The sequence below is a fragment of the Ursus arctos genome, unplaced genomic scaffold, assembly GCF_023065955.2.
Source record: "Ursus arctos isolate Adak ecotype North America unplaced genomic scaffold, UrsArc2.0 scaffold_21, whole genome shotgun sequence".
In the NCBI taxonomy this organism is placed as follows: domain Eukaryota; kingdom Metazoa; phylum Chordata; class Mammalia; order Carnivora; family Ursidae; genus Ursus; species Ursus arctos.
The window spans coordinates 1160900-1177868 of NW_026622886.1; the positions used below are offsets into that span (position 1 = coordinate 1160900).

The 16969-nt window shown below is 57.8% G+C and overlaps 1 protein-coding gene across 2 annotated transcripts; it reads right to left on the reverse strand.

The window, feature by feature from the left end:
• Positions 1 to 169: 169 nt before the first annotated feature.
• Positions 170 to 12466, reverse strand: CSDC2 (cold shock domain containing C2). 2 transcript variants are annotated; one of them, XM_026479542.4, is made up of 5 exons: positions 12272 to 12407; positions 5539 to 5678; positions 4262 to 4560; positions 2766 to 2888; positions 170 to 2182 (listed from the first exon to the last, which is right to left on the reverse strand). In XM_026479542.4, the coding sequence occupies exons 2-5, from the start codon at positions 5653 to 5655 to the stop codon at positions 2020 to 2022; spliced, it is 702 nt and encodes a 233-aa protein (XP_026335327.1). In that variant the 5' UTR covers positions 5656 to 5678; positions 12272 to 12407; the 3' UTR covers positions 170 to 2019. The 2 variants fall into 2 exon arrangements, with proteins under 2 accessions (XP_026335327.1, XP_026335328.2); XM_026479543.4 differs by lacking the exon at positions 5539 to 5678 and having other exon boundaries at positions 12272 to 12466.
• Between the last annotated feature and the right edge of the window lie 4503 nt (positions 12467 to 16969).

The following is a 16969-nucleotide window of genomic DNA, read 5'->3' on the forward strand; positions in this document are numbered from 1 at the left end:
AGGCAGAGCTGGCAGGGACTCCCCTCACCCCTGCCAGGTCACACAGGAAGTCTTTGATCCACTTGAGAAGAGCGGACCACTGAAGCCCTAAACAAGGGTTAAGTTTGGGGTACCCTCCCCAAGCTCCTCCCCTGGGACCCAGACAGACAGAGGCAGCTCTGGGCCAGGCTGAGTCACAGTTGAGGGTTTATTGCCAGTGTTAGGAAGGATGGGGGGCCGGGGAGGGGGGGAGTCCAGGCGGCTGGGGGTCTTGGGAGGATTTCTGACTCAACACTGCGGGGCTATGGGTTTGGAGGGGCATTGCCGCCCCTCTGCCTCCCAGGCAGCCCTGGGGCTGATATTGCCACATCCTGTCTCCTGGCTAGTGCCTAAAAATGGGGGGTCTGCTCATAGGAGGGAGTCTTGGGGGTTCCCAGGAGTTAACCTGCACCTATAAACCTTCCACCAAGGAAGCCAGGGAGTCCTCGTTCCTCTGGGGCAAGTCCTCAGGCCTTGTCGGCACAGCTCCAGCTCAGAGGAGGGTGTCAGGCTGGGCCGTTCTCAGTTTCTCAGCAGCTCTGACCGCCCCCAGCCTGGTAGGGACTGGGTGGGGGGCACGTACCCCAGCTGATCTCTACCCCTTGGGCCTTGGGGCACCTGCAGCACCGGGGATCCTTCTAAACAGACCCCTCATCCTGGGCATTTGAGCCCCTGTTTTACTCACAGACCCGGTCTCACAAGGGTCACTGTCCCTGGCAGGCCTTCCCTCGACCCCCATTTCTTGACCCATCAAATGATTTGTTCTCTGGGAAGGAGTGTGGTGGCGATGGGGGGATGGAGGTGAAGCCTCTCCTTTCTGGCCTCCCAGGCCTGACCAACCCTCCACCCAAGAGTGAATACACACAAACACACACACACACACACACACACACACACACACACCCCTTAAGGGACTCAACACATGAGATCGGGACCACACACCTCAGCCTCTGTCCTAGTGGGGGCCAGCAGTAGTGCTGCAGCTGTGGGGAGAGGGTCCAGCAAGGGCCTGCAGGGCTGGTGGTCGTGGGCTGAGGGCCATCGTGTGGGTGCCCATGCCTAGCTCTGCCTGAGGGGACGTGCGTCTGCATCGCCAGGTCCTCAGCAGCCATATCTGGCCATGGGCAGAGCGTCAGCGGAGTTCGTGGGTCAGGGCGAAAGGGATGGCTCCATCCAAGGTGGGGGAGATGTGCCCCCACCCCTCCACAGATCTGTGTCTCGGAGAGTGGTGGCAGCGCGGCTCAGCGCAGCCCAGGGGAGGGGACACAGCCTTGAGTTCGCAGAGCCATTGCCAGGCCGAGGAGGAGGAGGGACCATGGCCAGCAAAACCGAGACCCCAAAACCACCTTCTGCCCTCAGCTCCTTCTTGCCTGCCTCTCTGGGATGCTGAGAGGAGAGAGCAGATGGAAGGAAGGGAGGCCGGGCCCGTGGCAGTGAGGAGGGGTCTGTCTGACTCCAAGGGTTGCCCTCTTCCCCTGCCAGAGGCTGGGAGGCTCCCCCAGAGCTCTTACTGTCCTGGTTTCTGAGGGAAGGGATACAGGCCACCGTAGGAGACCCCAGCCCAGGGTGGGAGGTGTAAGTAGCAGAAGCAGAGCTTGGTCCCTGGGCCAGGCCTGGGGCAGAGGCAAGGGGAACACGCTTGCTCGGACAGGGGCTCCCGGTGCCCCCTGCCTCCCAGGCCCAGGCCTGACACAGGTCCTCAGGGGCTCAGTGGACAGGAGGGCCAGAGGGTCCTGTGCGGATGTGGCAGGGAGGGGAAGGAGAGAGCGGACAAACAGAAGGCAGGTCTGGGGGCCTCCCCTTTGGTCCAGCTCACACAACAGTCACGGGTCATGGGTGGGTGGAGGCACGTGCTCACGGCCACAAGCACAGACAGACGTGTACACCGAGGCTGCCCAGGGGACCGGGCCAGCCAGTGCAGTGGGGCCTGGAGCCCGCGGCTGCCCATCTACCCTGCGTAGCTCCCCACCTGCCCGGCGGCTGACACGTGAGCCCCCCAGCCTAGGAGCCCACGACCTGGCCGGACCACGTCTCGTGGGGAGTATGTGGGGCCAACTGGGTGAGCACCACCTCCACGGCCTGGAATTTCTGGTTCTTGGGTGGGATGGGGCACATCTTGTAGGTCACCTCGTCGCCTTCCACGGGCACGTACTCCCCCTCGATGCTGGTGGGTGGGAGAGGGGCGTCAGCCGGGCAGCAGGCCCCACTCCCAGACACCCAGTGCGGGCCGGCCTGAGGGCTGCCTCCCCTCCCTTCTCAGAGCTCCAGCTCTCTAATCTGTAAAATGGGAACCCAAAATGGTCCCTCCCGTCTTTGCTGTTTGGAGGCTGAGACACAAAAGGCCAGGGGGGCCCAGAGGCCTAGGGAAGCTTGGTGCCCTCCCCAGGTCTTGCGTGGCATCAGGGCTGGGGGCCAGGCCTAGACCATCTCTCCCATGTCCGTCTACCCTCCAGGCTGAAAGAGCCAGGGGCTGACCCAGCCCTCTCAGTTCCCGTGATGCTGGATCCTGGGGCTCAGCCTGTGGTTCCTGGGGCTTCTGTGGCCTGGGTGTCCCCTCCCCACCTGGCTCCAGCCCTCCTCCTCCTCTTCCTCCCATGCACCCACAGCCCCTGCGACAGGAGGAGAAAGATGCCAGGGACACAGACCTCAGCCAGCCAGGGGAGAGGCCTGAAGAGGTGTTTCTTGAGGCACAGCCGGAACCCTAAGGCAGGGGCCCAGCCACGAATAGGGAGGTGGGAGGGACTCACTCAGATACATGCACAAAGATGTCCTCGGATCCATTCTCGGGGGTGATGAAGCCGTGGCCCTGTGAGCGTGAGAACTGCTTACAGACGCCCTTGAACACGGGGCCAGCCGAGGCACGGGCTGTCCTGAGGTTAGAGTAGGCGGATTAGAGCTGTGGCCTGGGGATTCCCCTCCCTGGACTCCCGCACCCCCCCTGGGCCCTGCCTGCCTGCAGAGTCTGTCCCAGGGCTGTGGAAAACCCTCCCCAGGCCAGAAACTGCACACAGTAATGCTCTCCCATGGTTCCATTGGACATCGAGGACACTGAGGCCCAGAGAGGGGAACTGGCTCTCCCAGGGTGAATAGCAAGTGAGTCTCCGGACTCCCAGCCAGTGCCCCTCTCTGTGCACAGCACCCTTCCCTCCTGAGACGATTCAGGTTTACATGGGCTCCTGTTGCAAGATTTCTGAGTGAAGACTGCCCAGCCTAAACTTGAATACCTCTCAAAATGGGGAGCTCACTATCTCTTGAGGTCACAGTATCTTATTCACTTACTTGTCTCTTATCCACTCATTCATCATTTATTAAGCAACTGCTCTGTGCCTGGCCTTGGGTTGGACACAGGGGACAATTAGTGCTTGCCATCCAAAACCTCTCCTTTAGGGCTGGCTCAATTGGCGGAGCATGCCACTCTTGATCTCGGGGTTGAGAGTTCAAACCCCATGTCGGGGGGCGCCTGGGGGGCGCAGTCATTAAGCGTCTGCCTTCGGCTCAGGACGTGATCCCAGCATTCTGGGATCAAGCCCCACATCAGGCTTCTCCGCTATGAGCCTGCTTCCTCCTCTCCCACTTCCCCTGCTTGTGTTCCCTCTCTCGCTGGCTGTCTCTCTCTGTCAAATAAATAAATAAAATCTTAAAAAAAAAAACAAAACAACCCATGTTGGGTGTATGGCTTACTTAAAACAAAAACAAAAACCTCTCCTTTGACCAAGACAAGTCAGTCTCCCTTGTGATTTCTCTAAACAGCCTCCCCCATGTGACCCCAGTCAGTGACCTGCCCCAGAGGCCCAAGGCTGGTCTCTGTCTAGCCTGCCCACCCCTCACCAGAGGTCAGTCTTTTGCTTCCATTTTGGTCCAGGATGACCCATGTACCTGGAACACCCAACTTCCTTCCTCACCTAACGCGTCTTCCAAACCCACTAAGACCTCCTCCTCCCAGATGCCTGACGCTGTGTCCTCTCGCCCAACCCTGCTGGGTAGAGGTGAATGGTAGACAAATTCGTCCTGGACTGTAGGCAGTCTATGGGTGGAGACTCTTATTCATCACTGGATCCCCTGGTCAGGTGCTCAATAAACCTTAGTGGAGTGAAGAATGAATGAATGAACACAGTAGTTACTGGAAGGTCCATACACAGCTCCCCTGTCCTTGAGTGAGGACACCAGGGATTGGACAAGGACAGGGCTGGAGTCCTGCCCTGGGGAAAGATCACTGGAGCCTGGGCGAGGGGCGGGTACTCACGCTGAATACGTCCTGGTCCGTTTGGTGGGCAGAGGACTGGGCAGGTCCCGGGATGAGATGCCGCCCCGCTCCCAGACCCTGCTGCCCTCCCGGTGGAAGGGGAAGGTGGGCCAGACAGGAGACTTGGGGGAGTGGAGTGGGGGCACTACTGGGGGTGACGTGGGCTCTGAAGTCATGGCGGGTCCAGCGAGAGAGCCTGGTGGGCTCCCGGGCTCAGGGGCCGGCGAAGAGCTTGGGCGTCCTTGCGGGCAGGGCCCGGCCTGGCCCTGCTCGGCAGCCGCACCAGCCACAGGCTCCGTCTGCAATGGGGAGAAAAGAGGTAGAGGTGAGTGGGCCAGGATGAGCCGCTTCTGGACACCAGGCACAAGTCTGGAGGGCTGGGCCTGCTGTCCAATCCTCACAGAGTGACCTCAGGCCGTTCACGGCCCCACCCTGACTTGTGGACCTCCCCGGAAAGACAAAACAGTCATATAACCTTGCTCTGGGCCGAACTGTTTCCCTAAAACTCTTATCTCGAAGTCCTAACCCCCAACGTGGTGGTATTTGGAGATGGGCCTTTGGGAGTCCATTAGGTGTAGGTGAGGTGGGGGGGAGGGGGGATGATGGGATTAGTGCCCTTGGAACGAGAGACCCAGAGAGCTGGCTTCCTCTCTGCCATGCGAGGACACAGCGAGATGGGAGCTGTCCACAAAATAGGAAGAGGGCTCTCACTAGAACCAGACCATGCCGGCACCCTGATCTTGGGCTGCCAGCCTCCAGAACTGTGAGAAGTAAATGTCTGTGGTTTAAGTCCCCCATCTGTGGTATTGGGTCACAAGGGACCGTCCAAGCTAAAAACAGCTCAATTCTCTAACTTCAGGGGCCTGCGAATGGGATGGGGAAAGAGGCCGGTGACGGTCTGGAACACAGTTTGGCACAAGTGTCAGCAGCTTCACATCCACACACCTGGGGTCGAATCTCAGCTTTGTCACTGTAACTTGGTGACTCCAACAGTTCCAATATGGCGGGTGGGAGTCCGGCCTCTGGACCCAGGCGACCTGGGTTTGAATCCTGCCTCCTATACCTAACTGGCTGTGCAGCCTTGGTCAACACTCTCAACCTTTGACTCAGTGTCCTGCTCTGTAAAATGGGGATAGTGTGGTTCTCACTTCCCGGAGGGGTTGCTTCAGGATTCAGTGACTCTCTCCATGCCAGGGCGTGGTAAGCCCTTGGGGACGCTGGTGAGTTTGCCTTAGCCCTACTTTCCTCTGCTCTGAAATGAGGTTGAGGATACTCACCATGAAGGTTGCTGGGGAGTCACTGATGGAGTGTGTGTGACAGCATCCCGCATCCCGCATCTCAGAGACACCCAGTGAATTGTCATCATCAATGCTCATCGACAGAAATTCCCTCATCACCCGCTCAGTGCCTGGATGACCTTGAAAAAATTCATCCTATATTTTCCTCTACTGAGGAAGAGAACATAGTTTTCGGGTAGTCTCAGGCCCTAAGAGACGCTGCCGTGGAACCCTGAGGAGGACAGCTCAGTGTACTGAGCCAGGCTGTGGATGGAACCTGGGGCCACAGTGGGGCCAGGCAGGACACCTGGACCAGGAACACTCCAGCTCCACCGTGTACCAGCTGTCGACCTTGGGGAGTGCTTCTACTGGCCTCAGTCTCCTCATCTGTCTAACGGAGCTGCTAAACCCCGCCTCACTCCCTCACAGGCTATGGTGAGGCCTGGCTAAGCTGGGGCTGTAAAGAAGCTCTCATAATCCACAGTCATGTAGGAGTGAGGACGATGGGATTCTCCACCTCCTCGCCCCCGTTCTTCACTACTTCACCCCTTCATCCAAATGCCCTAGTGCCAGAGGTAAATCCCTGAGCCTCGACCCTATTTCTGGCCTCCATCTTGTGCCCCACCCCCAGCCTAGAATTTCCAGGACAGAGTTGCCCCAAAACACGGTGTGGCAAGGACTGGGAGAGCCAGGGAGTCACACCATCCCACAGTGGGGCAGGGCTCCTGGCCGCCACTCAAGGTCACACAGCAAGTGGGATTTCTCTGGGTCAGGATGACGAGCTGGCCCTGCCATCCTTGGGGGTGGGGTGGGGAATGCAGCCTTCCTCCTCCCCCGCCGCCCGCCCCCCAACATCCCCCTCCAGTCAGGAGACCTGCCCGGGGAGTGAGAATGGCCTCTCACAGCCCTTCACAGCTCCTCAGATTCCCCTTGAGCTGATGTGAGCTTTTTCTTTCCTAGCCTGATCCAGGAGGCAGGGCCAGGGTGGGCATTTTTATTCCCATTTTTAGAGAGAAGAAAACGCAATCACACAAGAACTTGGACCTGAATGTTCACAGCAGCCTTATTCACAATACGCCCAAAGTGGAGACACCCCAGAAGTTCATCAACAGAGGAGTGGGTAAACAAACCGCGGTCTAGCCGCAGAGGGCGACAGGACTCAGCTGTAAAGAGGAATGGAGTCCCGACCCCTGCTACAATACAGACCAGCCGGGAGACCATTACGCTGAGCGCAAGAAGCCAGCCAGTCACAAAGAGCACATTGCGTGATGCCATTCATGCGAAATGCCCGGAACGGACAAGTCCACAGAGACAGAAAGGACATCAGTGGTTGCCAGGAGTTGGGGGGAAGGGATAGTGGGGAGTAAATTCTACTGGGTGCAGAGTTTCTTTCCGGGGTGATGAAAATGTCCCGAAGCTGACCATGGCCTTATTGCCCAGTTCTGTGAGTGTACTAAAAACCACTGACTCGGCCACCTTAAATAGTTGAATCATATGGTATGTGACTTAGACCACCATAAAGCTCTTATCAACAAGGAAAAAAGGAGGCAAAGCTACCCAAGATGTCAGGGCCAGGAAAGCAAGGGAGGTCTGTCCCCGCTGTGTGCGTCCCCTCTCCACCTGGGCAGGGGTGGCAGGTGGACAGAGGCTCTGCTTCCTTCTGTCCAGGAAGCAGGGCGGTCCCGGCCTGCCCACTGCACAGTTTTCCCAGAGCTGGTATTGTGCTTGGCGGTGACAGCCGGTGCTGGGAGGTCGTGGGGAGGAGGGGCCGAGGCAGCCCACAGTGGTTACTAGGGAGACGCAGCTGAGCCGGCCCTGCTCTGGCCTCCCGGCCTCCGACCCAAGGCCTCTTGTGGGGGAAGAGGGAGAGATGCATTGATTGATTACCCAGGGTTAGGGTTGTGGGCAGCCCCCCTTCTTTTCCCTCTCCAAAATGGGTTCCCCCATAACGGACCAGGCAGCATTAGGGAGGAGTGTAGAATAAGGGCAGGGATAGGCCTTCATGCCCTCCAGCCCCACCGGACTGGCTGCTTCCAGCCCCTTCAACCCCCCCCCCCAGCTCCCTCAGGAAGCCCACAGTTGGCCTTAGAGCAGGAGTTAGGGCTGGGGGCACGCTCTGGGATCTCCCCCCATCTCCCTCCTCTTCTGGGAAATGAGGAGTGCAAGAACCCGCCCTCCAGAGCTCCTGTCCGGCTGAAATGGGACAGAATGCTGGAAGAACAGCAGGTGCTGGGTGAGAGGTTGCCCCTCCCAGACAGGGCTGCTAAATTGGGCTTAGGGGGAAGAGGGAGTGGGTGGAAGAAGAGCCCCAGCTGAGCCAGCCAAGCCCACCCCCATTCTCCTCTTTCCTCTTTCCTGTTTCCCAAGGAGTTGCCCACCCACTAGGTCCCTGCTCTGCCCCCTCAGAGCTTCTCCCTTTTGATTCCCCGCAGCAGCCCTGTCATTTTGCAAATGAGGACACTGAGGATCAGAGAGACTGAAGTCATTCACTCAAGGCCACACGGCAATTAATGTCTGAGCCAGGACTCGAACCAAGGTAATCTAACTCTGGAGCCCTGAGTTCAGGCCCTGCATTGCCCCCGACTTGCTGTGCAACCTTGGACAGTCTTCCCTTCTCTGAGCCCTGCCAGAGCCGTGGGAGAAGAGAACACGGGGACACAGAGCAAGCCTCCGGTTCAGAGCCTTTCCCCAGAGTGCTGCAAAAGTCTTCCCCAGTGCGAAAGTCTTTACGGAGGCTACTCTCCATTTTGAAATCTCCCAGTTGCCCTGAAAGGTTGGAATTCCCCTTGATAAGGAATAAGATAAGAAAACTGAGGTTTAGGGAGGTGAAGTGACTCACCCAAGGTCACATAGCAGGTGAGTGACAAGAGCCCAGGTCCCTCTAACGGCAAATGGTGCTCTTCTCATGAGGATAAGTTCTGCTCCTGGCTCAGCTCAAACACGGCTGGAGTTTTTACCAAAAGAACTTTCCCTGAGAAACTAAAGGGGAAAATAAACTCCTTCAAAAGCAGAGGAACAGAGGAGTTTGCAGAACGTTTGTTTTAATTCAGAGGTAAAGCCCAGCCCCCAAGGGACTCGGTCCCACTGTCTGGGAGCACCTGTTGCCCAGAGCGATGGCCTTCAGAACTGGCTGCTGGAGGCTTGAGGACAGGCCCGGGCCATTTCTGGCCTGGGCTAGAACCCTGGCTCGACAGTCACCCTCCCTTTCTGAGCCTCAGTTTCTTTATCTGTCAGATAGGGCTAATAGTAGCACCTGTCCCGTGTGGGGGAGGGACTGAACAGCCTCCGTAGGGGGAAGGGCTGAGGAGCCACCATATGAACGGTCCACCTGTGAGGGCTCATCTCCCTGTCCCCCGTCCTGGCTCTGACCCTCCTGGCCAAGCTTGTCTTCATTTCCCTGCATGAAGGCCAAACTCTGGCAATTCTACAGACAGAAGGGTCAGGGGAGATAAAACCAGAACATCAGGGCTGCTCAGAGGTAACCTGAGGTGAGGCCATGATACAGTGTGACTCAGCCCTGTCGGCAGATGACCATCGTCCTGGTGCTGGGGTACCAGGTTCTCAGGTACCCTAAAAAGAACGGGGCAGGAAATGACTGTCAGAGTTCTCTCTTGACCATGCAAATCCCTCTTGTTCGGGGCAGATTAGGGAAAGCAAACTGGCTCAACCCCCCAGTGCTGTGTGATCTGGGGCAAGCCCTTGACCCTCTCTGGGCCTCATTTTTCTCCTCAACTGCTCAAATCATCATTGGTCTAGATGCCTCCTGAAGGTCAGTCCAACTGTCCTTTGAGGTTGTCAAAAACACACACGTAACTGACAGGAAACCGAATGCCAAATATTGGGACGACAGGCAAGAGAGGACACAGCCCCGCCCTGCAGTGGGAGGCCCAGACTGACCAGAGCACAGCGTGGGAAGTCGGAACATGACAAGAGGCATGGCTACCAGGTATTGCTTGTTAGCCACGTGCCAGTGGTCTCCCGTTTCCTCAGGCGGTCCCCACAATACCCCTATGTGACAATGACCATTATTATCCCCATTCTTCAGGAGAGTAAACTGAGGCCCAGAGAGAGGAAAGAGGCCTCCTGGGGTCACACAGCTGGTCAGGGGCGGTGCTTTCTGCACCTGAGATGGTGGTAGTGGGGGGGCGGGACGAAAGCTCCCTGACATCTCCTGCCCTCCCCTGGAGAAGGAAGAACTGGGGAGTCAGGGCTTGGGGTTCTATTTCTGGCTTTCTGCTGACTCAGACTGTGACCTTGGTGAATCACTTGCCAACGCTGGTGAGCCTACAAACAACTTCCCCAATAAAGGTGTCCCAGCCCAGAGTCCCCGCGTGGAAGAGCAGCCAGGGCGAGGAGAGGGGACAGTGGCTTACAAAGGGGAAGGACGCAGAGCCCGGGGTGACAGTGGGAGGCCTTTCTGAACTTTGGGGTCTTATCTATGGTGGGTGGGCCCCCGGAGCATGAGGAAACAGCCTCAGGACCACCAGCCAGAAGCTGGCACTTCCCCAGCCCCTCCCCTCCCCCAGCCACCCAGACAGTCCTTAAAATACTTCAGTGCCAACGCTGCTCCAGCAGCTGGAGGTGACCTAATTAAACCTGGTTCTTCCCCCTCCTGCAGCGTGTGTGTGCGCGTATGTGTGCGTGTGTGTGTGTGCACGTGTGTGTTCGTGTGCACATGTGTGTATGGGGGTGAGGGGTTGCTCCAGCCAATATTTGAGCTTCGTGGTGACCTTTGCACTCTCCTTGTCACATGTCCCTACTGCCCTGGGGGGGGGTGCCGTGAGGAAGACCTTTGGGCTTCCTTGGCATCAGTGAGGGTGAAGATGCCAGGATGGGCACCTCAAGAGCCATGCTCACATTCCATCTCTGCCAGGCTGTGTGACCCTGAGCAAGTCACTTTCCCACTCTGAGCCCCCCTAGAGAGAGGAAAGGATTGGTCAAAGTCACACTTAGAGTAGCTGAACTCAAATCAGTGTGACCCTGAAGCCCAGGTTTCCAGCGTGCCAGCCGCCACGCCGTGACCATCATCCCCCGGGCTTTGGAGCAGGGGAGAAGCCCCCCACTACTTCCTGCTCCCTACCTTGCTGCTCTGCTTGGACACAGGTCCCAACTGCCCCAAGCCCCCTTCCCACCAGGCTCTGGGACTTGGCTGTGCAGGTTGTGACCAGTAGACGTGACCAGCTCAGCCAAGCCCAGAGCGCCCTCTGCTGGTGCCAATCTGGGGGACCTGCCTCCCCACAGGCTTGGGTGTCCCCGCCCCACAGGCTAGCTGTGTAGGACCCCCTATCCTCTCTCCAGAGCCCCTCCATGGCCAGTGGGCATCCATGAACATTGCCAAGCCTGGGAGGGGACTCTGTGGCCCAAACAGTCCCTCGGTCTTTCCCAGGCCCCTGTGCAACCAGTTCCTGCTTAGACCTTTTTTGGAGTGGAGGGCAGACAGCTCCAGAGGGGTGAGACAGATATGGGAAATAGATGTTGGAAAGGACTTCAAGGAAATGGTGGGGGTAGGCGGAGGGAGTCTGGGTGAACGAAACATCCAGAATTTGGAGGGCCCAGAGGCCTCTGGGATGGAGTCCGTTTTGGGGAATTGGCTCCCCATCCTCCAGGGGCTGGAGACAGCCCCTCCCCATCGAGAGGCCTCTTCTGGAGCACGTCCAGGTGGGCACGGTGCCAGGCTCTCAGAGAGGTTGCCCCCCTCCCCGCACTTCCTCCTCCCCTCCCCCAGCCCCAGCGGATGCAGTTCACACTCTGTATTTATTATTGTTCTCGCTCGGTGTCCCTCCCCTCTCCCTGGGAAGAGCCTGCAGGCTGGCAGCTTGGCAGGAACCTGCTGTCTCCCTTGCGGGTGCCAGCATCACCCCTTATCTCTGCCTGGACTCCTTGTGCCCGGGCAGGCCACTCAAGGACCTGGGCTAGCCCAGGCTGCCCCGAGTCCCTGCGTCCATCCCGCAGCTGGGGGCCAGCAGCCCCTGGCTCAGCACCCCAGCACCCGCCCCTGGCTGCACCCTGGCAAGGGTGGAGGTCAGAGTAAGACCAGCAAGCAGGGGAGAGGAGTGGCCTCAGGAGGGGCGAGAGCTTTGGGTGGGGGTGGCTCTGAGGCGAAGATAATTATATGGAGCCACCTCTCCAAGCCAATTAACACAATTATCCCCATCGCGTTGGGGACGAAATAGAGTCAGGACCAGGCAGCTGCTTGAGGTCCAACTGTCTGCCTGGTCTAGATGGTCCCTCCCCAGCCCTGGCCCCAGATTCCGGGGTGGGGGGGGGAGGCCCACAGGCGCCCTGCTGCATTCCCCTTTTGGCATCTGGTAGGAGCCCGATCATTCCCCAGTCATTTCTCTTCCCCTGGTTCCCAGACAGGAGGCTGCGGCTTGGCAGGTGTCTGCTGTTCTCTGCCTCCCGAGCCAGACATAAGTCCCAGAGACAGACAGACAGACAGACAGACACACACACACACACACACACACACACACACTCACGCTCTCCCTGGGAGCCACCCGGCCTCAGCTTCCCTTGGGGGCCAGGAGGAGGGAGGGAGGGAGGGGAGGAGGGAGGACAGGGTGGGCTCATCGACATACCCTCCTACACCCCCTCTGTAAACTGAAGGGGCTGGGCCAGCCCCAGGGGAGGTACCCACCTTCACAGCCCCGCCGCGTCCCACCTCCCTGCTTCGCCCCTGCCAAAGCCAGTTTCTAGAGCTGGTGTGCCCTGGCCGCCCCGTCCTGTCCCTTACCTCTCCCTGGCAGCGAGGTCCCGGCGCTGGCTCCCGCCGCCGTCCGCGCTCTGCCTCCCTCCGCGCTCGGCGCCGGCCAGCAGGGGATGGGTCTGAAGGATGTGTTGTGTGTACGACTCTGTGTGTGTGTGTGTGTGTGTGTGTGAGCATGCGGCACCTCGAGCCCCTCACTCACTCACTCACACACGCCCTCCTCCTGACGTCAGGAGGAGCAGGAGGGAGGGGCTGGGGTGGGAATTTGTACTCCCTGCTTAAAGGGACACGGGGCCTGTTGCCTCTGGGCCAGACCCCGCCTCCAAGTCAGGCACAGACCGGGTGAGAGAGCTAGCTGCCTGCGTCTCTCGGGGCCCTAAAGCTTCTTTTTTTGGAAAGTGGCTTTTATTGCCAGGCCAGGGTATAATTTGCCCTGCCAGGTGGGAGTAGCTGCTGAGGAACGCAGGGGGAGAGCAGCTGGGGCAGCCTGCATTCCTGGCAATTAGAGAGCTCGTGGGTGGGAGGGCATGTGCGTGTGAGGGTGTGTGTGTACAGGCGCGGGTGGGGGGGGCACGCGGTAGGGGGGTGAGTCTGGGAGAACAGAGGTCTCAGCAGAGTGGAGCCCTCTCTGAGGGGGCTCCAGACAAGGGTGGGGTGAACCCGGCTTCCAGGGACTCTCAGACCTTCCTCTACCCTCTGGATCCTCAGAGTGTCCCCTGGCCTCCACGATCACCGACACCGTGCTCAGGTCTATCCCTTGCTTGGCGGAGATCCTCGGAGTAAGGGAGCGTGGGCAACCACAGGAACTCATCTCCTTCTCTGGCCCACAGAAGATATGCCTGTTGAATTGAATTGAATTGAATTGAATTGAATTGAATTGAATTGAGAAGCCCTTTAGGGAGGGATAAACTTGCTACACACACACACTCTCTCTCTCTCTCTCTCTCTCTCTCCAGGCCGGACAGCACCCCCCCTTCCCAGTGCCCTGGTGTCCACATCAGAGAGGCCCTGGGTGTGAACCTCTGCTCCAGCACCCCAGGCTGTGCGCGCTTGGGTAACTGTTATACTGACTCTTACCCTCCGAAGCCTCTCTGTAAAGGAGGGAGAGAGGCCATTCCTGAGCCGCTGTCGGTGGCAGCATTTCCAGAGCAGTCGGGGCAGTCCATAGATAAGCCTCAGGCCCTGCTAGAGGGGCCTCCACAGAGGGGTTTCTCTTTCTTCCCAACCTTTCTCCTCGGCCTCAGCTTGGAAAGAAGGAAGGTGTTCCTGTCTATATCGTTAGTACTCCTGAGGCAGGCTGGCATTTTCAAAAGAAGTCTTATTAAAATTGAAAGGAGGATGGAGTCAAAAGGGAAGTGATTGAGAAAAGTACGAATAGTAACAACAGCCAGTAAGGTGCACTGAGGGCTTCCCAGCTACCCGTCAGCATGCTTTGTCGCCATTCAAGGCCCACAACGATCCAGCGAGTTATTATCATCTCCCCTATTCTGCTGGTGAGGAAGTAAGGATCAGGTAGGAGGAGGGACTTGCCTGTGTTCGTTACCTGGTTAGAAGGATAGTTGAACCCAGGGCGTCCAACACCACCACATATCCCTGCCCTTCCAGAACCTTCCAGAACAGTCAGGCTCAGACAGTCTAGGTGTCTGATTCTACACGAGAGATGGGGACCCTTGTTGCCCATTGTCACCCGAGGCCTGGAGTTTGGATTCTATTCCACCCACTAGACTGAGGACCCCGCCCAGAGGAACCTCACTTCACTTAAACCCTTCTCTTCTTTCTTTGTCTTCCCCTCTTCCAAAGATAATCATAGTTTTCAAAGTGTCCGCATGGGCATCAGCTCACCTGCTGCTCATAACAACCTGGATGAGGAAATGGGCTGGGAGAGATGGGAGTCTCACTGAGTCACCCAGCTCGGAAGTGACAGAGTGACGGAACAGGGGCCCGAGCCCCGGGCTCTGGACCCCCGGTTCTCATGCTCCAGGAGAAGGGCTGGGGCCGGGGTGGATATCTGCGATCTCCCCTGCCCACCACCCACTGTCCCTTCTGGGGGGAATGGCCCCCATGCTTTCATCTGGGGAATGCCCTTTCCTCTCTCCTGAGCCACAGGACCCCTGGCCCTGGAGGCCCGTCAGAACCAGGGTCAGGAATTGGGTTGGAACGTCAATGCCAAGGCCAGCTCTTCTCCCCATGCCTCCTGAGTTGGCAGAGTTTTGGCCTTGGGCTATTGGTGGCCAAGCTATGGATTACAAGGCAATGGGCCAACAGAGGGGAGTAGCCAGGGAGGACTTTTCTGGGGGGATGATGCTTGAGCTGAGCCCCAAGCGACAAGAAGGAGCCAGACTTGCCAAGACACTGGGGCAACAGGGAATGGTTGGTCGGGAGGTTCCTGAGTGGGTGTGAGCTTTGCAGTGCCTGAGGCATTAGAAGGAGGCTGGTATGGCTGGAGTGGGTGAGGGAAGCCAGGGGGAGGATATGAGACTGGAGGCCGGGAGGCAGGGCCTGGAAGGCCACATGTGAGAGGCCAAGGTCTGGTCTGCCGTGGACAAGGCCAAGGCAAGGGCCACGGGCTGACCCTCACTTGTAACCGGCCTTTCTTGGAGGCCCTACCCGCCGGCTGGCGGCCCAGCGTGGGGGCTGCCAGGCAGCCAGAGAGCCGTGAATGAAGGAGGCTGGGCCGAGGTTTGAAGTAGTGTTATGATTATTCTCGACAACGAGGAGAGGGCACAGCTGTTCATTCAGGAAACGAGCAGCCCGTGGCACCACCCACCCACCCACCAGCAGCTGAGTAACAAAGAGATTGTCTGCTTGAAACCAGGGGTTCTGCCGCCGAGGCTATTTTTGTGAAAAGCGGAGAATTCAGAAACTCATCTCCTCGAAAGCCTTCCTCACCTCAGAGAATCTGAAGAGGTGGGTAGGAGCAGAGTAGCCCCTGAGTCCTGCTGATCCCATCTGAATCCTAATTCCCACCCTGTTACCTACTGTCAGCCCACCCATGGGGGCCAGGCCCGGGCCTACCTGGCCTTGAGTCCATGTAACGCATTAAGATACATACATCCTTAAGACGTCGGTGCCACTGGACGGATGTGGAAACTCAGGCACAGAGAGGTTAAGAAACTTGCCCGACATCACACAGCTGGTGATGGAGCTGGGATTAAAACTCAGGAGTTCTGGCCTTCATTGCCGTCTAATTCTTTCTGCTATGCCACACTGCCCTTGAGATGTCTTTTCAGTTCCCTGGATTCCCGTCTCTTTGGCCATGGGACTCTTCTCCAGCCTGTTCTAGTGATTGTGCCCTGTCGATCAGAGTGGCTCTTCTGTCCTCTTTTCCTGTCCCCCAGTCATCTTCTCCAGTCCGACTACTGCCCTTCTGCCAGAGAAGATCTTCTGCAGCTTTGACCATGTCATTTGTTCATTCATTCAAAGATCTGACAAATATTTATTGACTCCTCACCATGTGCCAGATGGTCTAGGCTGGAACACAGCAGTGAACGAGACAGAGACACACCTGGAGTTCATAAAGCTCATGTCCTATCTAGGAAGAGACGTAGTGCCAAGTATGCAAACGAATAAATGTATAACCACGAATTATGACGACAGCACACAAACAGGGTGGGAAGAAGGAGATGGGCAGGGCTGAGTCCACCTGCTGAGAGCTGAGAGAGGCCACTTTGAGAACAGGCCCTTGTAAGCTGATCCCCAAGGGTGAGAAGGAGCCAGCCTTGTAAAAAGCAGGGGAAGAGTGTTTCCCAAAGAGGGAACAGCATGGGTGAACTCCCAGAGGCAGGAAAGGACGCCGCACGTTCCAAAAGTCACTGATGTGGCTGGATGAGGAAGTGAGAGGAGGGCAGGGTCACATTATGTAGGGTTTGGGGGACCTGGAAAGAGGTCTGCTCCTCATCTGAAATGAGATAGGAAGGCATGACATGCTCCCGCCTCCAAACAGTATCCCCGATGGCCTCAGCCTCATCTAGGGTAATGATCAATGTAAGCAGGAGACTGAGGAAGATGGAGGGGTCCCCTGGCCCTGGCCCCAGGGCTGGAAATTACCCTTTGGCCTGTGGGTAAGGGTGTCCTGGTGCTTAAATCCCCCCAGGTCATTGGGACGTGCTCTCTGTCATGGCGTAAGGGGTTCCTGCACACAGCCGGCCCCCTCTGCACCCTGCCCTGAGGCTCTGGGGCTGGAGCAGGCAGGCTGACCCCCAGCGAACCCAGAGCTGGGGTGGGCTGTGAGCCAGGCCTCCCTCACACACCCATTCCTGAACGGCCTGAGCCTTCTTAACATTTAGGCTCACCTGCATCCATTCTGAGTGAGGCCGTGCCTGACTGCCCTGGCTAGAGGGCTAGTCGCTCACTGTCACAGTATTCACATGACCTTTCTCCACAGCAATGCCTGGAATGAGCTCCCCTCTCTGGAACACAACCCCCCAGAGCAGGGCCTCATGCACAGGGACCCCCAACAAGTACCTGCTGACTTTTTGCACTTTGCTTTTTGGCTCAGAACAGACAGCAACACACCGGAAGTCTCTGTTTTTAGGTCCCTTCTAGAATCACTATTCCCAGTGGCACTTCAGCTGTGCTTTTGGCCATTTTTTTTTAATGTTTATTTTTAATCTCTACACCCAACATGGGGCTCGAACTCACAACCCCAAGATCAAGAGTTGCATGCTCTCCTGAGCCAGCCGGGCGCCCCCACGGAAGGACATTTTAAAAGGGCCCAGACGAGAA